General features: G+C 38.4%; 3 protein-coding genes across 8 annotated transcripts; 2 read left to right on the top strand and 1 right to left on the bottom strand.

Moving 5' to 3' along the window:
• The first annotated feature begins 82 nt into the window (after window positions 1–82).
• On the top strand, window positions 83–4,033 carry LOC131307924 (protein NONRESPONDING TO OXYLIPINS 2, mitochondrial). Of its 4 annotated transcripts, XM_058334670.1 has the most exons (4): window positions 115–370; window positions 865–983; window positions 3,391–3,477; window positions 3,608–4,033. In XM_058334670.1, exons 1-4 carry the CDS (start codon window positions 222–224, stop codon window positions 3,625–3,627), a joined length of 375 nt encoding a protein of 124 aa, XP_058190653.1. In that variant the 5' UTR covers window positions 115–221; the 3' UTR covers window positions 3,628–4,033. The 4 variants fall into 4 exon arrangements, with proteins under 4 accessions (XP_058190654.1, XP_058190655.1, XP_058190653.1 ...); XM_058334671.1 differs by lacking the exons at window positions 3,391–3,477; window positions 3,608–4,033 and adding an exon at window positions 1,829–2,187 and having other exon boundaries at window positions 83–370; XM_058334672.1 differs by lacking the exon at window positions 3,391–3,477 and having other exon boundaries at window positions 114–370.
• Window positions 4,034–6,664: 2,631 nt separating this feature from the next.
• Window positions 6,665–10,609, top strand: LOC131307922 (uncharacterized protein At1g01500-like). 3 transcript variants are annotated; one of them, XM_058334667.1, is made up of 4 exons: window positions 6,701–7,017; window positions 7,825–7,916; window positions 8,208–8,967; window positions 9,941–10,609. In XM_058334667.1, the coding sequence occupies exons 3-4, from the start codon at window positions 8,314–8,316 to the stop codon at window positions 10,166–10,168; spliced, it is 882 nt and encodes a 293-aa protein (XP_058190650.1). In that variant the 5' UTR covers window positions 6,701–7,017; window positions 7,825–7,916; window positions 8,208–8,313; the 3' UTR covers window positions 10,169–10,609. The 3 variants fall into 3 exon arrangements, with proteins under 3 accessions (XP_058190648.1, XP_058190650.1, XP_058190649.1); XM_058334665.1 differs by lacking the exon at window positions 7,825–7,916 and having other exon boundaries at window positions 6,665–7,017; window positions 8,207–8,967; XM_058334666.1 differs by lacking the exon at window positions 7,825–7,916 and having other exon boundaries at window positions 6,701–7,497; window positions 8,207–8,967.
• Window positions 10,610–11,150: 541 nt separating this feature from the next.
• LOC131307921 (BTB/POZ domain-containing protein At3g05675-like) lies at window positions 11,151–15,839 on the bottom strand. Its single transcript, XM_058334664.1, has 3 exons — window positions 14,827–15,839; window positions 13,931–14,308; window positions 11,151–11,686 (listed from the first exon to the last, which is right to left on the bottom strand). Exons 1-3 carry the CDS (start codon window positions 15,727–15,729, stop codon window positions 11,405–11,407), a joined length of 1,563 nt encoding a protein of 520 aa, XP_058190647.1. The 5' UTR covers window positions 15,730–15,839; the 3' UTR covers window positions 11,151–11,404.
• Window positions 15,840–23,832: the final 7,993 nt, after the last annotated feature.

Here is a 23,832-nt window from a genome sequence, read left to right as displayed (position 1 = left end):
TTCGATTTTACTGAAATCACACTCTTTTAAGTACTCTAGTTAGTTTTTGTACTTTACAATATCATCCTGAAACGTGTATATATTTTTACATATCGACCCCGGTGGTTTAGGGTTTAAGCCGCTGACTCTGAGGAATCGTTGAAACTCTCTGTCTCCATCATTTTCCAGGCCTCTACACTCTTCACTGAGAGAGAGAGAGAGAGAGAGAGAGAGAGAGAGAGATGGCATCGGCCTGCAGATCGGCAGTAATGGCGGGAGCAAGGTCCGTCGCAGCTCGATCCAAAACACCACTTCTCAAAAACCTCTTATCACCCAAATCCAGCCCCCCTTCTCCCTTCTCCTCTTCCACAAGGTCTTCCGCTGCTTCAAGGTAACTCCTAACACTCGAACATATGTATATGTGGATGTATATGTACACACAAGCGCGGTACGTGCGTAGCAGGAAAAAATATATTTTGTCTTACGCAATAATTAGATTGTGAAAAGTAAACAACATGAATTGTAGAGAAAAAAACTATATTGATAAGAGATTAATTATGGAGTTTCCAATAAGAAAAAAGTTAAAATTATCCAATTATTCGAAAGATATATTGGCTAATGACTTCGGAAAGTGAAATGGTAGAGGAAGAAAAGGGTGTGTGGGCAGTAAATGAGTGACGTGGGGAAGTGAAAGGGTGGAGAAGAGAATAAAATGAGAAGTGGAGAGGGAAGAGGGAAGATGTGGATTTTTGTGTGATTTTATTCATTTTCTTGGAAAAAAGGATTTCCATGTTGGATACACTTTTTAGTACAGCGTATCAATAGATAGATTTGCATTTGTTTGTGTATTTCTGCATTTGTCTAAGTAGGTTTGTTGGGTTTCAGGATAGCTGCGGTGCTGGGAAGCGTGGAGTCAATGATGCCACTTCACAGCGTAATTGCTTCTGCTCGTCTGAGGTCCAGCATCGCTGTTGATTCCACCTGCTGGAGCTTGCTTTCTCAGGGTACCTCTCCTCTGACATATCTTTTCTTCCCTTCAAAGTTATCCTTTCTATCTTTTAGTTTCTGCTGCTTTGTCAAATTACATCTGTTTTAGCTTGTTTTCGTTTTCGTTTGAACAGAGCAGCCTAGTAAAGTAGATTGGTTGTTCGTATATTAATATATACAACTAAGTAGGATACATTGATATGAATGGTATGAGTAATGCTTCTTGCTGATGTTGTGTGTGGTTTTGGGCTTCTAGTGTTCCGCATTCGTTTGAAAAAGAGAAACAGAAAAACACTCTATCTGGGACGGAAGCAAGATCTTTTAGGAAGGGGGGACAATAAATTATCCTGGTCCACAAATATGTTGCTGAAACACTCATTAGCTTCCTGCAAAAGTTTTCATTGGTAGAAGAGAAATGAATATGTTGCTGAAACACTTGTAAGCTTCCTGCAAAAGGTGAGAAGGATGTATCTCCCAAAAACAAGTATGTCAATTGTTGCTAAGAATTGGATGGGAGAATAATCTTTACAACGATGGGGTATGTGGGGCCAGGGGATCATATTCTGTTACTAGGGAGAATAATGGTCTTATTCTTCTTTATGTTAAAGGATCAAAACACCCAACTAGCGTTGTCAATGTTAATCAAATAAACAGCGCTGCTACATTTGTATAGGCATTGTTTAGTCAGAGAAGTATGTGGCACCCCCATTGACTCTCTTTAGTTCGGTCCCTGCAGTTTCAATATCAATTACCAACTCACCGGTATTTATTGTTTTATGCAATAACTGGTTGTGACAATGTCACACCTCTCGGTTTCTTTGCGATGTCTATGCTGACATTGGTCTTCTACCTTTTGATATAGGATTTGCAACACCGTTGTGACATCGCTTGCTGGATTTATCCGGGGCAATAAGCGAGTAGGATTTGATTCCATAACGTTTTGTCGATGGAGAAGTCCTTCAAGTTTAAAAAATTTGGCATTGAATTCTGCAGTGTGTGTAAACAGTTCACCTCAAGTTTTTGAGTTGTGCCATTAACTTCAGCTCTTAGTTAGCATCTCCATTTATGCTCCTTTCATGGACTTATAACTCTGCCTTTTTGAAGTTGTTTCTGTGGAAGGAGTGAATGAGGATAACTGCTGCAAATGATATCTATGGGGTCTATATCTCTGTCAGATTTTCACTTTCTGCCTGTTTTAATGCATCACTGATTATTACAGAATCTGTGGGGTGCTTTGTTGATAGTTACATTTTATTTGGGAATTTGGGCTAGTCGCAATGCGGCATTTCTGACAAAAAAAATTCCTGGGGTTTTTGTTTGGAAAAATTGTGGAAGTTTTGCTTAGAAAGCAAGACATTTTGTGTCTAAGTTTTCTTGTTGGTTTCCGCTTCCGGCAATCATCAACTTGACAATAGTTTATCCCGGAACAAAAACACAGTTGAATATGAACTATTAACTGCTACATGTGGAAAAATCCGCACAAAAGTATAGATTAACTTTGTCAAAGACTTAGGTGATGAGTTAAGGACTGCTCACTTTTGGTTGAACCCTTTCCATACTATTGGTATAATCTCTCTCTCTCTCTCTCTCTCTCTCTCTCTCTCTCTCTCCCTCTCTCTCTCTCTCCCTCTCTCTCTCTCTCTCTCTCTCTCTCTCTCTCTCTCTCTCTCTCTCTCCTGTTCACATGGGATCGACAGTCTCTTGATGTTGATCTATCCGTGTGGCACGCTTTACGACGCATGACGTAATAAAATTTAGTGTTCAGTGGCCATTACCCGGTGAGATATTGTCCATCAATTAGGAAGGGGAAGAATCTACTTAATGATTTTCTGTCACATACTTTCTGGTGGCAATGCACCTTAATCTTTCTCCTCTTTTTTTTTTTTGTCTTGCTTCTTTTTTTGGGGATCTTCCAATTTCTTAGCTAGGTCTATTTTGAGACATTCTCGATGTCAAGAATAATTTTCTTTGCCACAAGGGACAGCTGCATTGCTTAAGCATCAGTCTTCCCACCATGGAACATTTTCTATTTCTTTACGATTCTTGTCTAAGAAACAAGAAATCTCTCTCTCTCTCTCTCTCTCTCTCTCTCTCTCTCTCTCTCTCTCTCTCTCAATGTGGTAAGAATATCTTTTAATGAGACTCGAGGGATGACTCTAGTTAATGGTCACGGGGGTGTACGTTTGGGGACAAACGAGCAGGAAACATCTATTATGACTTGTTAAACTTGTTGGGCTGCATCTGGTATGAAGTATGAACGCGGTGCTCAGAAGTCTGCCGGCAGTATTTATCTAGCTGTACTGAATGTATTGCAGTTTTCTTGTCACTCTAGATGTGCTTTTACTAGGGAGTGGGTGTCCCCATCGCGAACAAAGGAACAGGAAAAGTCCGATCAACCCCTTGTTAAACTTGTGAGTCTCTCAGGCCTCAAGTCAGTTCATGGTGTTATTGAGACTTTACCCAAATCTGCACTTGTTTCCTTTATCTGTCTCTGCTATGAGTCCGGGCAATGTATCTTTTTATTCTTTCAGATCTTACGACATTGCTTTCATTTTCTCTCATTTTCTCACCACTCAAGCAAGTCCACCACTGATTCTTTCTTCTTCTTTTTCCGGTATATCCCTTCGTTGGCATTGCGTAGGCTTTGCAGTTCCTCGGTGATGGAGACTCTAAGTTGCAGTCGATTGAGCTTTGCATATGAACAGTCTGTTCTGCCTCTTCTGTTGCGCCCACCACTGAACTTTTCATTCCATTTAGGGTTGTTGATTGGTGTAATTTGGTTAACCACAGCTTAGATATATGATTACATTCTTTTGGTTTTTGCTATACGATCATTTCACTTGTTCCCAGAATCCCAATCTCTTGGTTTTAATCCTTTACCAGTTATTTTCTTTGAACACAAGTATCTATCGCGGAAGGCAATGGTGGTGTAACCTGAAGACAACAGACAATGCTAGAAATTATTTGATTTACGATGCTAGAAACTATTACACAGTCTTCAGTTATTGAACTAGTTTCTTTGCAATAGATTAGAACTTTGATACAGCTGCAGCTTTGGATTTCAAGCTGTTTTTGTTTCTCTCTCCATTCTAAATGGTAGGAAGTCATTTCTTTTGGCTGAAGATATTGTTGTTCTTCTCTTTCCAAAATCACAACTGTTATACTGAAAGGTGTTTGATGGATTGAATGCATAGGGATATTAGTGTTCAATTGGTACCGTTACAAATATATCCACGATCCCTTTAAATGAGACCGATGCTATGCTATTGACAGCCTACTTGTCCATAAGGCAAGGAGTAGAAGGAAAAAAAAATGCTATTTCCGACGCATTGTAACACTTTTCAAGGCACCTTTAACATATAGAAAATTGTACTCTCTTTTTTTCTTCTTTTTGCTTTATTAACAACTTATTGGGCTGTCATTAGCCATTTTTTCAAAATTTGAAACATAACCGTTTGTCGGAGATCAGATGAATAATATCATCCTTTTGGCTCATCTTCTCCATGAAATATGTTGTTTTGGAAATTTTTTGTACATTTTTATTTTGGGTCGGTACATTGGATCTTTGGGTCTTTTACTTTCTGTTTTTTGTGTGGGGTGGAGTTCAATATTTGTAACAAGAAATCTTGGAGACCTGAAATAGTAAGAAAGGAACTAGCCTTTAGGCATTGAGAGACCTTCTCAACTACTTTGATTGATTTGCATTATTTGCGATTGTGTGATGAAGGGTAAATCTGTGTTCATATTTTTTGTGTATTTAAGCTGGTTAAATTTTTAAACTAATCTCGAATATCTCTCGTTTCGTTGGACATTACATTTGTCGTGTCTTAATGTAAAGCATGTTATGAGTGCTCTTCGGTCGTCACCATTCTTTTGCGGGGAAAACAGAGCACCACTTGAGGGTGCCGCAAGGGGCACAACAAATTCTCTCCGTGTCTACATTTTTCAAGCATATACGTTGGAGTCGTATTTACGGAGTACGTGTCTTGAGACCATGGGAATAGCACGTGAAAAAGGATGACATGGCAGTCTGCTATCACGTGTTCTATTGTCAGCAGGATTTCCAAAACGACGAAATAAATTCGTTACGAAGAGACATGGGATGGGAGTAGAAAAAACATTCCAGTAACAACTGGGGTACATCTTGACAGACTGGGGGAGCTTGCTGTGACAGCATGCGTGTTGGGCCCATCTGGGCCGTCCGTCCATGTTTGGCAATGGACAGTTCAAATTTTAACTCGGCCAACGGCTGAGATCTATTCGGCCAAGATAAAATCTGAGCCGTCCATTACCGAGCACGGACGGCCCAGATGTGCCCAAGGGACAACATGAATCCCGGGTTTTTAAAACCAGGAAATGATTTTCGCACTTACTGTCTTAGAAATGTGCAAATTTGTTCTTTTGGTGATTAAAATGGCGTACACTGTTCAAAAAAATTCAAAAAAATGGCGTACACTAATATTTTCAAACACACCAAATGATAAATTTGAGAGTGTATTTATTAAAAAATAGTTGCAAAAATTATTTTCTTTTGAAAATCAGAATTTTTTTTTTTTGCCACGCATTATGCATCAGCCGGGGTTAGGCAAAATTCAAAAGTGTTATAATTGGTGCTACTCAAAATTAATTTTTAGGCAAGTTAAGAATATGTTTTTTCATTCAGAAGTAGAAACAGAAACAATACAACACATACCACATGACTTAAAAAGTGTCGCGATTTAGAGCCAATACTTGAGAAAACCATTGCAAACACCTATACGGCATTGCGCCCCCTCCCCCCACCCCCCCCACCCCCACCACACACGCGCACACGCACACGCACACGCACCCCTCGCTCTCTCTCTCTCTGGGAGTGTTTCGTCACCTCCTTTTAGCATTTTTCATTTTCTTTTTACAATTTTTTTGGCGTTAATTGTAAAATACTACTAGTACGATCTAAAATTGGTTCTCCATAACAATTGCTAGGAGGCGGAATTCGAAATCACCTCAAAAATAACATATACACTTTCATGTGAATCCTCAAACGTTAAGCACATAACTTTTGAAAAAAAAGACTTTTTCTCTTTTCTATTAAGCGGTCGAAACTTCGACTAATCTTATTTGTCAAAAAAAAGAGTATTGTCCAAACTCTGTAACCTCTTGCCTCTCCAAATTACATTATTGTGAATTACTACTATTCATGAATTCAATTTTGCTTAGTTATCTGATTCATTAACTTCAGTTAGATTATTCTTTTTTGCATATTACTTCGCTATGGAGTTGTTTTTTACATATTACAGAATTTTCAAACACTTTAACGGTTCTGGTTATAATTCTAAACTTATAATTTTCAAAAGTATTTACTTCTTTTTCTTTTGAAAGGCAAAAGTATTTACTTTCAAACACCCCTTTTCTCTTGGCACTTGTTGCCCACTATTTTTGGTCCGTGGAAGAAAGAACGAGTCCCAGTTCGAGTCGAAATGAAGGTCATGGACCGTCAATGCTCAATGATGGACAGTTCAAATTTCATCTCATCCAAATAGATATTAACTGTTTATTATCGAGATAAAATCTGAACCGTCCATCCCCAAGCATAAGTGACCCGAATAGGCCAACACCCATGATGTCCCCTGCCCCAGTTCGTCGGTGTGATGTGTAAGTGCACGGTCACAAGAATACAATAAACAAAGATGCTTTTAAATTCTTCTCCTACTACTATACCCATTTCAATTCCAATACATCGGTCTTGTGATCTCTCTCTCTCTCTCTCTCTTGCCAGGATAAGGTCTGAGGAATATCAGATTTCCAGCGGCCCTACTACTTTCCACTACACTACCTAAATCTATATTTTATTTGCACTTGTACATTACGTATATCAATAAAATTAATAACTATACATTGAACCAGATATAAAGGCCGGCGGCACGGCAAGAAACTTCTCAGATTTTTAATCGAGAACAGAAGGAACCCGTTTCTGCTCGTGGGATTTGAGGATTTGGGTTCGTTTTGCTATTTTCTGGTAAACCCAATTCGTTCAGAGGCGGACAATCGGTTTGGAAGAAACTTATCAATGTGAGTGTCTGTGTAGTAATCAGTACTAAACAATTTGGATCTGTTTTTTTGTGTTCCTGATTTACAAAATTCATTTCTATACATTATTTTTTGGAACTACCATTCAGTGATGATCGATGAAGTGTAATTGAATGTGCGGATTACAAAAAGAAAAAAAGAAAAAAGGGAGGAGTTTTGTTATTTTGGTTTGATTTCTACGTTGGTGAGTACAGTGAAAACTGGCTGTTTTTTTGTTTGTTTTCTATGACGTGCGTAATTTGTCGGGTATTGCCCGCAATTTAATTGCATTCTGTGAGTGTTTAGTTTAGTTTTCTTGTTCCTTGTAATCACTTATCACTCTTCGAATGGAATCCAAAAAATATACTCCTATATGTTGGGTTTTCGGAGCACCTCAGGTCACCTGTACCGAAATGCATGTAACTCTCTTCTCGTGAAGAGACCATTGTGCAATCTTGCCGTTGAAATCGCACAGGAATAGAGGTACATGCACTTTTTCGGTGCAAAATATTTGACCTCATTTCTGATGCTGTCGGACTGTTTCATTGTTGTCAATTTTTGCTATCTGATTTACAAGTGTATGTTTTCTTTTCACTAGAAATTGGGTTATCAATCAGTGTTGACAGAGAGACCATCTTGTTTAGCTGTTTAGCTATGAACTGTTGTTGGATGGCAACTTGTTGATTTTGTAGTTTTCTTGCGCAATATTACTTCATATTTCTTTTAGTATTTCTTTTGGGTGGAATTATTGCTTCACCTCTCATGCCTGCTTTCTCTTATTTTGGACTTACTGTTTCTTTCTTTGTTCAGATGGTGGTTGTCTTGTGGTCAATTAATTTCTGTTCGTTTGTCTTTTGCTCCCTCTCAACCAGAAATTAAGGCAAAAAGTTGCAACAAAAAGGATTCTTCTACACAAGTCCTTTGTTTGATGGGCTGCTTCCTTTTCTTCCCACATTATTCTGTTGAGGGTTACCTTTTCTCTCAAATGGGTTTCTCTTATAGTTTTGTAACTGAACAGACCTTTCCTGTAGCTTCATCTTGACTCACAGTAGTTGGACTCCTCTTTTTGCTACTCCATAATAAAGTTTTCTTCTCTATTGTATCTAATCTGTGGTTTCTTTTGTTCTTGGTTTTTTGATGTCTCAATCACTTTTTCTGAATTGCTTTGATATGGATGTTGACATTTTTTCAGGTTCCCTATGCTCATATGAGTCCTACTTGTTTTGGGTTTTCCCAATTCATCGTCTCAATTAGTTCTCATAGGTTTCGGTGACGTAAGCAGTTAGCTTCTTGATCGCCATGGATAATTCTCTCGAATCGGAAAATGGAAATGGAGGCCACAACAAGATGAGGCACTCTAAGGCATCCTTATCTTGGCTTGATTTGAAAGTCTTTTACGTGAGAATTACCAAATGTGAGATAGATGCTTCAACTCCTGAGTACCTTACACTAAACCATATTCCACTAGATCGGGACACCCTTCTAGAAGTAAACGGTGCAAGAACTAGCATGTATTCTGATGGTGTTTCTTCCCTTCTGAGAAGGGATCGGCTGGACAAGAAATTCGAAGAGGTAACATTTGTGTCCACTGAGAGTATAAGAGTGAGTGGGAGCGTAAAATTTGAGGTTTTTGATAAAGATGTTCTATTGCTTTCTGGGGTACTAGAGTTGTGTACCAGTAATGGTTGTGTTGGGGAAGTAGAGACCTATGGCCAGAAATGGAGGGTGAATTGTGAATCGGATATGGTTCCGGGCATGGGGTTTTTGAAGGGAAAACCAAGAATTGAAGTTTTTGTTGCTGGTTGCTTCGCTGGTGGTAGTCCTATTATCTTAACGAAAACTGTGCAGCTTAGTCTCCGAAAGAAGCAAATGAGGAATGGCTTGGATTCAATACCAGAATATGAGGCAGCTGAGAGCCAAAAAGATGTGCCAGCCGAGTTTCTTAATCTTCAGGTAAGACTTTCTTATTCAATTTAATTATGTTTGATATCGTCTTCGTTTTCTTTGTTTATTGTTTTCGTGTTTTCAGAAAGAGAAAGGATGGATGAAAAGTTCCAAAATTCTCTCATTTTCATATTTGCACCAAAACATTTTTTCGATATCTCTAGCTGATGTACTCTTTAAAGTGGGTAGTTTTCCTATTAAAATCACGATAACACTTACTGGTAACCGTTCGCCAAGCAAGTTTTTTGTGTTCTCCGGATGATGCAAACACAAAACAGAATACTTAAAACCATACCAACAGAAGTGAGTGAGTTTTTACTTTTTCTATTAAAGGATGTTTTTTGGAAGTTGACCATATTGAATTCATATTCTTTAGTTGTTTCCGAAAAGCTTCATTCTGTTGCAGCAATCTCTTCACTGCAGGAAGGGGGTTGAGGCTGTGACTAGCACATGAAATCTTATCTTGGGAGGGTCAGTAGAGCATGGGGCTGGCACATGTTTCAATATTGTCCTTTTTGTTTTTTGTGACATTATTTTGATACCATGTCATATTCCTGTATGGTTTAGATATTTAACACCATTTCTATATGCCATTGTTGAGTTTTGTTTGTTCTGTCCACTCCATTGCACCTCGACTAATTATGGGGCCGAACCCTGAAAAACCACGTTCACACACACACACACACACACACACACACACAAACAAGTACATGTCTATTTTCGTATGCATGTGCCATACAATTTTGAGGAAGTTTACTGAGTGAATTTCGAAGCTTTTTTTCTTTTTGGGTAATGCATTCTTTAGGCAAAAGGGACCACATTATGCATGCCAGGCGCTTTTAAATTTCAAGTCTGTCACTGAGGTTTGAAGTTGAATGGATTTGCAGTTTCTAAAAATTTTATAACCTTCAGTATTGGATGTCTTTGCATGAAATCTTTTGGTTATGTGTTTTACTCTAACATGGACTTCGGTCATATGCAGCCATCAGATTGCCCAAATTATAAACCAGAGAATGCAGACTACAAATACCTTTATACAGGGGCTGAATACTTAGAAGGTGAAGATGGAGAGCTCTCATGGTTCAATGCTGGAGTTAGGGTTGGTGTTGGAATTGGCCTTGGTGTTTGTGTCGGAATTGGAATAGGAGTGGGATTGCTGGTTCGAACCTACCAGGGAACCACCAGAAACTTCAGAAGACGACTACTATAATAACCTCTTCCATCCGTACTTCTCTTCTAACCTGAGATCATCTTTGCTAATCTAACGTCTTTCCAGGGACCAAAAAAAAAAAAAAGGAATACTGCCGAAGGATTCATTTTCCTTGACCAAGTGCAGGCTATTTTCATGAATTTCGGCTTTCCGAGTTTTTTAGCTTGCAATGGTTGAGGCTTTGATCCTAAATAAAAGTGGCATTTTTGTTCCTAAATAAGTTCCATTAACAGGAATTTTCCTGGCCTGTTCTTCACCTGGTGTTGTAGGAAATAGCATGTAACCGTGACAAGACCCTCTTCGTGCAGCTTTGAAGTGTTATGTATGTAGCAGACTGAGGTCTAATCCCTGAGTTCTGTTTTTCTTTTGGGTTTTTGTTTCATGAAGTTGTCAATAGCAACAAGTTCTGGTAATGGAAACAGATTTAGAGCCTCTCTTGAATTTGCTGAAAATGTGTTTATTCTTGGCGTACATGAGCAGAACTAAGTTACTGTTTAGACTTTTTCTAGTAGCAGTTATTGATATTTAACGGACTTAGTGAAGTGATATAATCTCATATGTAATCCGATTTGACTAATAGTGATGTGATTAATAATACTATAGCGTCATGATATTATATATTCCACACTTTCTCTTGACCATATATTCATAAATGCTCAATTCCATGGCAAAAATTTCAATCGACGTTTGAGTACCAAATCTGTAATCTTATTCAAGGCTCTTATCCGGTCAAATAAACTCTTAAGAAAATAATCTTGAAATCAATTACCTCTCTCTCTCTCTCTCTCTCTCTCTCTCTCTCTCTCTCTCTCTCTCTCTCTCTCTCATACATTGGCTGGGATGGCAGATTCCCATCCCTCATTACATTCCAATCATAATTCATTCCATCAAGGACTATATCACATCATAATCCTAATGTGCACCTTATTTCTCACGTGAGCATTACAAATAGATTCAGGAACCTTAGAAAAACTAAAAAATATAGTACGCCAAAGTAAAACCCATCAAATAAACTAGAAAAGCAGCAACAAAGATTTGCTTCTCGAAGTACAAGAAGTTAACTGCAGCCGATGCAAGATATCTAAACAATTTACTTTCACCGCACAGGCCACAACCAGACCCAGGTATGTACAAAGTTACCGGTTTCAACTGCACAAGTATTTAACAAGAAAGGCATAGACCTGTGGTAGAGCAAACGGACATGGTGTTTCTAACTGTCAGCACAAGTTCGACATCCTAGTCACCAGGGTTTTCAGAATGTTGGGGACGATTTGCACGCCGGAACCAGGTGTTGAATGCATTTACTAAATGAGGGCAGTCATCAACATTTCGAGTCGAGAAGCTGAGACACTGCTGCAGCAGCTCCTGTGCATCCAACATGGGCAGAGTGGATATAATTTTCAGAAATGATTCTTCAAGCTCCAAATACAGCAATTTTTGATTTGGCATGATGGGTGAAACATTTTCCTTGCACACAATCAGCACCGGAAGCCAATCTTTAACTAGCTTCATCCTAACCTGTGCAAAAGAATTAGCACAGAATGTTAGCCATCTAAAGTAGCACATCAAGTTAAAGTCTTAAAGAAGAGATGGCTCCTCTCTATGAACAAACTGCCTGACAATTACATTTATGGTACAACTAACAAAAGATGCAACACTCAGAAATCCAAAAAAGAATCGATCTCTTCCATCATTCAAGTACACAAATCTTTTGGTTTTAACTGGGTCAACAACTGCCATAAACTCAAGCGATGATATGACTTTATTGGAGTCAACTCACTGGCAATGGACACATGTAGCTGACCCAACTCATTGCGAAGGCTTGTTGAGTTGAGTTATGTTTGTGAGGTGCAATAGAATAGGGTCAACCATAGTTACGAATAGTCATGTAAGAAGCTAAAGGAAGAAAGGGTGAAAGGCGATTTAAAACGTCTGTACTATATGGAAGTATGAACTGCAACCAGACATACTATACTCTGCAACCAGACATGAAGCTTATGTAAACAGGTTGATAATGGGGCACGCAATGGGCCCCATTGAAGAGATCAACTGCACATATAAAACATTCTTTTGAATGAGAATATCATCAATTTGTTCCTCGTCTTAGGAATCCCCAAAGATGGCATGCATCTCATGGTGTTAAAACCCATTCAATGATGGTGAGAAGTCATTTAACTGTCTTTAACCGGACCTATTAGATTTCATATTCTGATCCTTTGAATTGTCTTATGAAACCTATGCATAAGAAAAATTACTCGTCACTAGCTTAAGTAAAAACCGAACCACACTTTCCATGACACATTGACACATTTTTAGGTGTAGTGTACAAATTAGGACAAAGATTTTTCACCAAAGTAATAATCTTTTCCTCTTTTCAATCGGTCTTCCTTTTCTTATGTCATACAATACCAATCTATAAAAGACCTTTCTTGCACCAAACTCATTTCAACAAGTCTCTGTCCCAATTACCTGGGATAGCTACACAGACCCATTTTCTTCAATTGGTTATATCTGAACATCTTTCTTGCATCCAAAACTAAAGAACAAAAATGAGAAAATAAACAGCAAAAAAACAAGAAAGACCACCTCATTCATGGCTATAGCGAATGGCATCAACCATTTTCCTTCTCAAGTTTTTATAGTAGCTTCTTTTTCAAAATTAAATATAGTTAGCTCATGGGAAAAAAACAAAATAAGAACAAAAGCGATAAACAAAGTACATATCCTAGCCTACACCAATAACCTTAATGCTGAAGTCACCAAGGTTGGATTAGGGCCCAATAAACAGAGTGTTCAGTTCTATGCTGCTACCATCGAAGCCTCTCAACAATTATTTGCACTTACGGATTGGAAGAGGGGCTCAATGGAACCCATAAACATTGGACACAAAAGCAAGAGATGACTAGCTTCCTAATATGATAACTAACATCCCAAATTCGTAGTTTGAAGCATTGCTAGGATGCTTCTACTACTTGTTAAAACACAATAAAGGACTTTCAACTATATTACAGGAAATGGGATAATACCAAATGTATCACTCAAGGCTATGCCTTAATGGATAATGGTGAGTTTTCCAAGTTGGGATAAACAGACTATCACTTATTCCAAAAGAAAAGGGCAAGTCTCCTCTCTGAACACTCCACCACCGGATCCCAAATCCCCTTAGAAAGTTAGTCGTGACTCTCAATCAATCCATAACTCTGGTAGGCGAGGGGCAAACTCAGGCGAGTTCTTCTATTTAGTTTAGCTTAGCTTGGGTAATCAATGCTGGACTTCTTAGTTTAGTGTTGAGTCAACTTGACTCCGTCAATACAAAATTAGGGTAAAGATGAAGCAGGAATTTAACCTAGGACTAAGAGAGATACTTTTAAGTATTCCTTTTTGAATGATAGATGCACCAAACTCAAAACTCAAAATCTGACGCCTTCCAACTTGCCCAGAAAAGAATATTGTCTAAGCAAAACAAGTTGCTAGCCACCACTACCTACGAAACTACAAAATTAAGGCAAAGATGAAGCAGTAATAAAACCTTGAATTGAGAGGGATACACATAACCACCTCACACTATAAACCATAACAAGCACATTGCAGCAAGAGAGATAAGTTCAGCTCACATAACAGTCATCAATCTCACATAACAAGCACATTGCAGTGAGTTAAGTTCACATAACAGTAATCAATCTCAGGGAAACCCAGTGATGCCAATGATCTGTGCGTAGTAAATAGAAATGCATCTCAAATCTAGCTAGTTGGAAGCAGAACCTGTCTAGGAGCCAAAATGTGTCCAACAACAATAGCATTGGCAAGCTTAGAAGTGGTCCGCATCACAACAGCAGGAAGCGCCGGTACGATATTCCTCCAAGCATCATCTCGAAATGCCCTCTGTAAATCCGCTGTGAACGCAGACAGCTCGCTCCACTCCTTCACAGCCATATCTGCCACTCTCAACTCAATCATCCTTTCCACCAGCCACACCAAATGCCTCCCATTGGTCATCGCCGTATGCAAATTCAACCTCTGAATCGCCTCCGTCTCCTTATGGTCCCCTCGAAATTCCGGACTCGAGTACTCCTCCAACGACTCCTTCACGACCTTCAAACTCATCTCGAACACCCGATCCAACACTCTCCTTGCAGATTCCTGGGTATTTTAAATATCATGCACATAATTTATATTAGGCCAGCATGACACGATACAACACAAAGCATTTTAAAGAACAAGAAAGATCAAATAAGCAAATAAAAATTCACAATTCTAACAACAATATGCAAACGCATCACAGACCAAAGGAATTCCTAGTACTAACATGCTCATAAAATATCACTTAAGAAGAATTAAGCTAATTAGGCCCCGTTCTTCCCAAATTATTGCGTTGGTATTATTTTTGTCATTTCTGAATTTTTGTTTCATTCACGTTAATCTTTTTAGATTCGCCATTTGTCGTCACAAAAGTCTAAAAAGTAAAAGATTACGACCAAAAGAAATTCACTAGCAACTGCCATGTGCGTCCTTAGTGTCATCTTATCTGAACTTCATTCAATTTCGGACCACATTTTTTATCTTCCACTTCCACTGGTCTATGACGAAAGGCTGAATAAGAAATTTCAAAAACTAATAATTTAGGAAGAACTCAGCCTTTGGAGTCTAAGATGTTACACCTTCGACGAGAAGTCCCTCAGGAGCTTCGCCACGAAAGCCTTGGCGAACGCCATGTTCAGCTGGTTGTAGTTGTGAATCGCCGTGAGAATCAATCCGTAAAGCATTTCTTCACCCAACTCGTTCCTCAACGGCGAAACCCTAGACAGAAGCTCCTTAGACTCTTCCTCGCTGAGAAACGGAATTAAGCTCACAACTCTCCTCTCTTCCTCCTCGGTCCACGGCACGGCTTCCAAAAACCTCACGCACGACCTAACACAATCTTCGAACAAAAGCTCGAGCGCCACAGGAAGTATATACAAAGCCGTCGATACACTATCGATCGCATTAGAGAAATCGTTGGTGTAAAGGAGCTGAAGAACGGTCAAGTGGTTGTCGATCGACCCAGTTACCGCGGCAACTCCAAAGTTGAAGCGGTGAATCTTCTTGTCACTGCTCTCGCAATCGGCTTCGGTGTTGGTGTTGTTGTTGCCGTCGTAATTCTCTCTCTGCCATCGATCCGATAAGAGCGCGGCGAAGTATTTGGATCTGGCGAGGACGTGCGAGTGGAGGTACACCTGGACGTCGGGCTTGTCGACGGAATCGACGGCGGAGATGGACTCGGAGTCGTCGGGGGAGGAGTCGAAGGGGGAGGGGGTTTTTTCGAGGTAGAGGCGGAGGATGACGTCGGCGGTGGCAGCGTCGTTGAATCCGCCGCGTGAGGTGGAGGAGGAGGGGGTGGGGAGGGAGGAGTGAGAGGCGGAGCGGCGGAGGGTGGCGGGGGCTGGCTTGTGGGATGCTTCGGTTAGGGTTATGTCAGGGCGGGAGGAGTCGATAACGGCGGCGGTGGAGGAGAGGCGGCTGCTGCTGTTGACGCGTTGGCGTTTCTTCGGGCCGCCGCCGCCGCCGGTGTGGTTTCCCATCATCGTTTTTTCCTTGGATTAGGAATTAGGGGAAGATTGTAGAAAGAGGACAAAGGAATTTTATTAGTAATTCGAATAAAGGTCGTTTTTTCTATGAAAGAAACTTATTTGCGGTAGCTGTGATTAAGCTGTTCACAGAATTCACAGAAAATACGTAATTTCGTCTGTTTTGACAATTAATAATTAAAAATATGGATATATTTTTAATCTTCAATCGATAATAAATAATTTATTTTTAAACTGAATCATCTAAAATATTTTTAAACGGTCAAAATTGCCCTCCGCAAACTTTTTTCAAGCTTTATTTAGAAGAAATGTGTCGACTCTTCTGAGATTTGGACTGGCTGAGCTGGGATAAATGCGCGCGAGTTTCCTTCTTGTATGCACCCGCGGGGGTACACTGGATTTGTCACCCTCTTTGGAAGCAATTTTGTAGGAAATAATTATTTTTCCAGGCAATGATGACCAAATAGTTAAGATGTAATAAGATGTTTAGTGAATTATGAATTAATTTTGTATGGTTATTTATGAATTAATTTTTATTTAGTGAAATTTTAAATTTTGTTATCAAAATTATTTAAAAAAAACTGTAATAAGATGTTCTCATTAAGATTAAATAGTTCTTTAGCAAGTGAATTTATCAAATAGTCCTTTAGCACGTGAATTTATCAAACATGTCCCTGAAACAAGGCATTTTTCATAAGTTTTTGGAACTATTTGGTAAATTCACAAACTAAAGGACAAAAAAAGAGAGCATGTGCATCAAAAAGGGAGTATGTAAATCAATTTTTAAAAAAGAACGGACGTATACGATCATTGCTATTATTTTACAAAAGTTACTAATTTCGTCGTATTATTTTTGTAAAATACTTTATGTTTCTATAACATTATCGTTTTACCTTCTTTTTTTTCCTTCTTTCATTTTAGTGTCATTCAATGAATCTAAGATCTCAAACACAATCACGGACAAATTCCCACTGAAATGGTAAATTTTTTTTTGGTGAACAGAAATCAAGCTCATTTTCTAGGGGAGACTCAGCTCAAATAGACAAATTTTTCATGAAAGAATAAAGTGAGGCCCCGTTCCGAAAATTAAAATGTGATTTATTGTAAGAGAATGATCTGTCTCATAAAGAATAAGAGAATGATCTGTCTCGTAATTTAAAAATAAATTCTTCAAAAATAAGAACCTTAACTGAACGGGACGTGATTGGGCCATAAATTCAAGATAATGGAGTGTGTTTATGAGTAATGGGTAAGCGAAGGACTGCTGACAACTCTACTTTACGTAGGCTCAATGGATGAGGTTCGAAACTCCAGATTTGGTTGTGGTATCCACTCGACACATTTGGACCGTCCAATATACTTTTGGATAGTTCGGATTGAAATCATTTCTCTCCTCTCACTCTAACACTTTCTCTCTCATTTTTCTTTTTCCAAATCCGAGCCGTCAAAAAACGCAATGGACGGGTCGGATGTGCTAAATGGGGACCACATGGTACTTAGGGGGTGTTTGGAAGCCTACTTTTTGACTTTTTATTTTCAACTTTTTGATTTTTTGGCTTTTGAGGTTATGATTAAAATGTATTTTGTATTTAGTAGAGTGTTTGGATGATATTGTAGAATGTATTTTGTAGCAGGAGTAGTGTTTGGAAGATGTAGAATGAAAATAAATTATGGATTGATTTTTTACTGTGTTGCCCCCGGTTATTAATAATGGTGTATAATGTATATATAAATAATGTTTTAATCAATTTTTAAAAAAAATCATTTTGAAATTGCTTTCTATATGAATTGAAAGTGTCACACTACTTTTTAATTATATTTTAATTATTTCAATTATTCTTTGCTCTTACTTTTTCATCAATAATATTTTTATTTTTAAATTAAAATAATAATTAAGTTTAAACCAAAGTAATCGAAAACCAAACACTACAACATTACAGAAATTGAGAATCTAAACATTACAACACTACAACACAAAAACATTACAGAAATTCGGATAAATAAATAATTACAATAAAAAAGATGGTTAAGAATAAGAACAACTTGAAACAGAGACAAGAAAAATGTCAATTGGGGTTGAAGGGAAATGGATGTAGAAGATGACGAGGATCGACGAAGGCTCCTCCGAGAATTGGGGCTTCGCGATTTGCTCAGAATCATCGACGATCGACGACGGCTCCACCGCTACCAGATTCCCACCCTCCGTACCATCCCCGCCGCCGTTTTCTGCTTGTCCTGATCTTCGCCGTCGGCGTCTTCGTCGGGGACGGCAAACTCTAAATCGAAGAAGGGTTTGATCTCCTCGTCGCCGTCCGTTTCAAAACAAGGGCTTTGTGGAATTATCCCAAAAAGAAGAGGGTAGTAATGTCTTTTGGCAAGGCAGGAGAACAAAATGAGAAAATGAAAATGGAAAAAGCTCCTCTGAGCTCTTTCTGGCTTTTGTTTTAGAAACCTCAAAATGGAAAACCCATTTTTCGGATAACTCATTTTGCCCCTTGCAACCAAACAGCCAAAACACAAAAATGAGAAGGGGAAAATGGGAAAAGGGGCTAACCAAACACCCCCTTACCCAGCAGTGAAATTTTTTTCCCTCTTTTGGATTTGAAATAAAGCACGATGATAATCCAATAGAGACAAAATTAAACCAAACATACTATATAGGAAACCACGTGCTTGGACGGTTGGAAACAGTAGAAATGATGAAAAAAATGCGAGGTCCACTGGGCCAAGTTCGGCTGGCCCAGTCATTTATCTGCTTTTAATTGAATGTCAAAAGCCCAGCATGTGCGTTACCTAGCTGCGGGCAGGCCTATCTCTCTCTCTCTTTCTCCTTTCCTTTAGAAGCTACTGGGGGCCGGCCTGGTTCAGCACAACTTGGTCCTTTCAAAATTTAGATGTTAATTAATGGTCCCATTCTCAAAATTTCTTACTACGTACAATCTTTTTCAAATATTACTAGCGTTTGTGGCCGTTCGGTGGCCGGGATAAAAAAAAATCGCTTCGGCCCCGTGTATCAAATGGATACAACGCTAGTTGCTTAAATAGTTTAATTTTCTTTTTCGGTCCCATGTTCGATGCACTCTAGCATTGGTTTAGTTCTATGCACTGAAAAACATACATGTGTGAAAAATGAATTTAGAGTACCACGTGACAGTGTCCTAGAAATATAGAATTATTTTTCCTCCATATTCAACCCCCACATCTCTCTCTCTCTCTCTCTCCCCCCCCCCCCATTCCACACTAGGTCATTTATAATTGAGGGTTGAAAGGCATTTGGCTTCAACTACATTTGCATAGGATATTTACTAGTGTTGTGCCCATTCAATGCACGGGGCCACAAAAAAAAGTTCATGATGATTTTTTTTTCTCGTTAATGTACATCGAACGGGCACAACGCTAATTGAGGGTTGAAAGGCATTTGGCTTCAACTACATTTGCATAGGATATTTACTAGTGTTGTGTCCATTCAATGCACGGGGCCACAAAAAAAAGTTCATGATGATTTTTTTTTCTCGTTAATGTACATCGAATGGGCACAACGCTAATTTGATTGTCTACCTATACCCACTTGCATTGCTTAATCACTTACAAATGAAACTTACTAATTTACGATGAGGAAACCATAAAAGATGATCGTAATTAGTTTAACTTTATAATTCTATTATTTTTTTCATAAGGTATTGTTCACTTATAATTTCTCCAAGCTTTTGCAAGGCTTGACATGCCTCTATTTTTTGCTTAACAAAAATTTCTATTGGGAAGCCCTCCCTCTCTGAGATTAGTTTCAAAATTGTGTATGGTATTTCAACATATCTAAGTAATCATTACGATGCAAACATGGAGGAGACCTCATGAAACCTGCATAAAATATGAAATATATAATTAAAACAACTATGTATATGGGCGTGGGGGAGACTCTTTTTTTCTTTCCAGATGCTTTCAATTGGACGGGTGAAACGTGGGTCGAATTTTGTTTCGCTCACAATTTGATGGGTAGAAGCAGAGGAAGAGAATTCGCAAGACTGACCTTTGAGTAATGGATGAGCACTGAAACTAAACGTTAGTGATCACAACTTATTAATCAAAATCTAAAGACAAAAAAGTGAGAACACCATTACGTGGACGTTACCGCTCATACAGATACTAGCCATCAAGCAGTTATCCTTTCTACATGAAATATATGAATTAGATCATATTATGCACACATAACATAAAGACATGGGGATGCAATTTGTATTATAATTAACCTTTGAGTAGTTGACGAGCTTGAAACCAAATATTGCAGTGAATTGAGCAGTCACTAATTCTTTGTAGACCCAAATTCAAAGTCACTCCCAGTTAATGGTTCAGCCAACTTCTAACCCTTCCAAAAATTCAATGTACGTTCTTGTAGTTGGTGAACACATCTTACTTTAATCAAAATATAGAGAACAAAAAAGTAGATACACCATTAATTAGGAGAGGTTTGGTCGAGTTGGGACAGATATTGGGGGAAAAAATGGATGGCAATCAATTTTGCTCTTTTGTTTTTTTTGATCATTAATTGCTCTTTTGTTTAGATGGTTTTTTTTGTTTGTTTGTTTGATGTGTACGGGAATGGTGTACGAGGAGAGTTTTTACAATGGTAGGTGGAGGGAAATAGTGGCAGAACATAACGGGGAGGTAGCGGGCTGCATTCTTTTGAACTTAACTTAAACTTAACTTAAATTTAAAAATTTTGTCTTTATTTGAATTTTTTTTTATATTTATTAGTTTTGCGCCAAATTTTTGTGGGTTGTTGATTCGATGAGAGGAATCGGAAGAGTTAATTTTTTTTTTACTTTTACCCTAGTATTTTGAGAAATAATCATTTTTTTATGTCAAAATGTCATTTTTTGGCTAAATTAAAAATGGTTATTTCTCTAAATACTTAGGTAAAAGTAAAAACAATTTACTTTTTCGATTCATCTCATCGAGACGAATCAATGACACACAAAAGTTTGGCGCAAAACTAACAATTGCAAAAAAAATTCAAAAATGGACAAAATTTTCAAATTTAAGTTCAAAAGAATGAGGACGTGGATGTTAACTGGCGTACGCGTGCATGGGAGAAGAGGCAGTTTTTTTTTTCCGGCCGTTTGCCATGTGCGTGGGACAAAGGTGGGGGATTTTTCATTTTTAAAAAGTAAAAAATCTAGGAAATTAGGAGTAAGGATTTGGAAGCAGTTGTAAGGCTTCAACTACATTTCTATAATATATTGATAGATAGATAGATGACATCTTCTTGCTGCTAGATTTGGCAAATTGCTCCTAATTAACGTCGATTGCCAACGAATAAATGACATTACATTTCCCTTGTCGTAAATATCGGGAAATTAGAATAGTCCGGCTGTCCAGGCGTTGCAGGTATCACCTCATAGTTGAAGGCTTTGAAGTCACAATTGAACACCAAGAGGGCTATAATGGGTAAATTTAGATAGTTTTTGAATAAAAAAGGAAAAAACACATGTGATCGTTATCCTGGTTAGTTTTTCTCGTAACACATGCATGACATTGGGTTATCGTGAGCGGACGCAACACTCGTGTGGAGATGCAAATATTCTTAAAAGGCTTACATGATTTATCTCTTTGCCCAATCTCACCAAGACCAAACACCATATACATTCGTTTTAAAATATCAAGATAAATGGAGTAGTATTTTGATGCGTGGATAGGAGAGTATTTTCATTTGAAAAAAAAAAAATGGTCATCATGGTGGACATATAGGAGAAGAAAGAATGAAAGAGTATTTCATCTAAAGCAACACAAAAGTGTAATTTATCTTCTTCACATGTCATGTCATAAAAGCACTTGATCTATGCCTAGAGTACCGGAAACAATGGCATGATGCAAGGGTGGGACACAATCATCCGAATTGGGAATGGTGCTCTGCAGTGGTGTGCGTAGCACCGTGTTGCACATTTTTGAGCCGTTGGATCATGCATCCGACAACTCGGATTTCAACTCGACAATAAATGACTCTCGATTGTAAATTGTCGAGATGAGATCCAAGCTATCGGGTGCACGATCTGACAACTCGAAGATGTGCAGCAGCACCAACTGGATCCAAACATTTGTCATGAGTAGGTGATCCGGTTCTGTGCACGTCACTACACTGCACAACACCAACCGGATCCAAACATTTGTCATGAATAGGTGCCAGTTTCACAAAAATATAGTAGTGGAGTACCAAACTAGAAAATGATGAAGAGGCAATCCGAAGTTTTTTAAAAAATAAAAAGAAATAGTACGGAGTATTAGATTATTTTAACTTGATGCCTTTTGGATAAAAAATACTCTGCGAACTCTACAGAATAAATTATTTAAATTACAACAATAAATTCACGATAAGACTCAATGGCGGTGGGAGACCTCACGGTTTCCACCACCACCGACGGACGGAATTTATACTCTATCAGTACATGGGGTTGTTTAATTTGCTGGACTTATTTTCTTCTATTGTCTTTCGTTCGTTTTCAGAAGTTTGTTTTATAGTATGAGTTTGCAACTTCAAATTAATGTTGTAGTACTTTGAAAACTATGGTCTAGAGAGAAACATCCACATGGGAAAAATTCACATATCATTTGTTTTTTGCGTTTCATTAGAAAACTTTAATAGTCGCATTTCAATCTAAAAAATATATAGAAAATAAAAGAAAGAGATAAATATTCCACTTATTCTTTCTATGTGCAGTGAAGCAAAATCTGCCTTTCTTACTCTTTAGAGCATCTCCAGCCTTCACCCATATTTTTTCTTAAATTTAAGTCAAATTTTGGATAAAAATTCATTTTGGATAGACACATCTCCAACCATCAAACCCAAATTTTACACATCTCCTTCTTTCTCTCTCTCTAATTAGCCGTTGGAGAAATTGGTCAAGACAAAAGTTGTTTCAGATTTGGACAAAAAAATGGGTAAAACCCAAAATATGGAAGGATTTGGATCAAAAATTGGAGAGAAATTTTTGTGATTTTTACCCCATTTTTAAATTTAAATCTTAAAATAGGTCAAGACTGGAGATGCTCTTACGTTCTCAAATTACTCTGTAAATTAATGATTCACCAAAGAACAAAACACATTTGTCAAAGTAACACCTGTCCTAGTTCACGTAATCCTCGAGTTGGACATTACGCTTCCGTCCTCAAGTTGTCGCTATACGTTCCTTCTCTTAGTTCTCCCTCATCGTGCTCTTTCTCAATTCTCACTTTGTTTAATTCTAGTAATTTTAGATATTTTGAAGAAGAGTGTAAATTCTATCTGCATAAGCCGGAAAAGGAGGATTTTCTGACCCTTGTGGGTCTCCTTCACGCATTTTTTTTGAGTAATTTAAACCGTGCATTTTGTAGAGCCGGTAAAATAATATATCCATGCAAAAAACCAGCTTGTCCGGACATTGATAGGTATGTCAAAAGTTGTGTTTTTAGATGGAAAAATGAACGGTTGTGTACAGTTTAACGTTAAAAAATAGTAAATAGATCCAAGCCGTATATTTTTCGTAGATAACTCAACTTTTAACATACCTATCTATATCTGGATAAACTAATTTTTTATGTAAATGCATTATTTTACAGTCCCTACAAAATGTACGCTTTGAATTACCCAAAAAAATACGCGAAGGGAGCCCATGGAGGCGCTGGTGGAAATCCTCTATGTCCGGCTCATCCGGACAGAATTTAATCTCTTCGGAAAAAAGGCTCACACATCTCCGGCTCACGCAAGCTCCCAACCGTTGCAACACCAAATTTTGAACAACGTAATAACGTCCGCCGACAAATCCCGACCCCACATGGCGTGGCGCTTGCGTCCCACGACGCTCCAGGAGCCAGTAAAAATCCAAAATCGGAAATGCCTTCGAAATTTCAATCACGCTTTGAAACAAAATCATTAATGTGCTCCCAGGGGACATTTGGCACTATCTTATTGCGTGCAAAAGTTAATAACAGATCACACCTCCTTTTCCCCCGAAATTTACAACAAACCCCCGCGTTTTAGCTTGGAGAGTCCAGACCTAAGTCACGTAATGTAATGCGGGTGTGAAAGAGCGAACGTGAAAACATCTTCCAAAAACCCCTTCCAAACAA

Source organism: Rhododendron vialii, chromosome 11a (assembly GCF_030253575.1).
Source record: "Rhododendron vialii isolate Sample 1 chromosome 11a, ASM3025357v1".
Lineage (NCBI taxonomy): Eukaryota > Viridiplantae > Streptophyta > Magnoliopsida > Ericales > Ericaceae > Rhododendron > Rhododendron vialii.
Note: the sequence above shows the minus strand (reverse complement) of the source record. Positions and strands in the feature narration are given on the sequence as shown.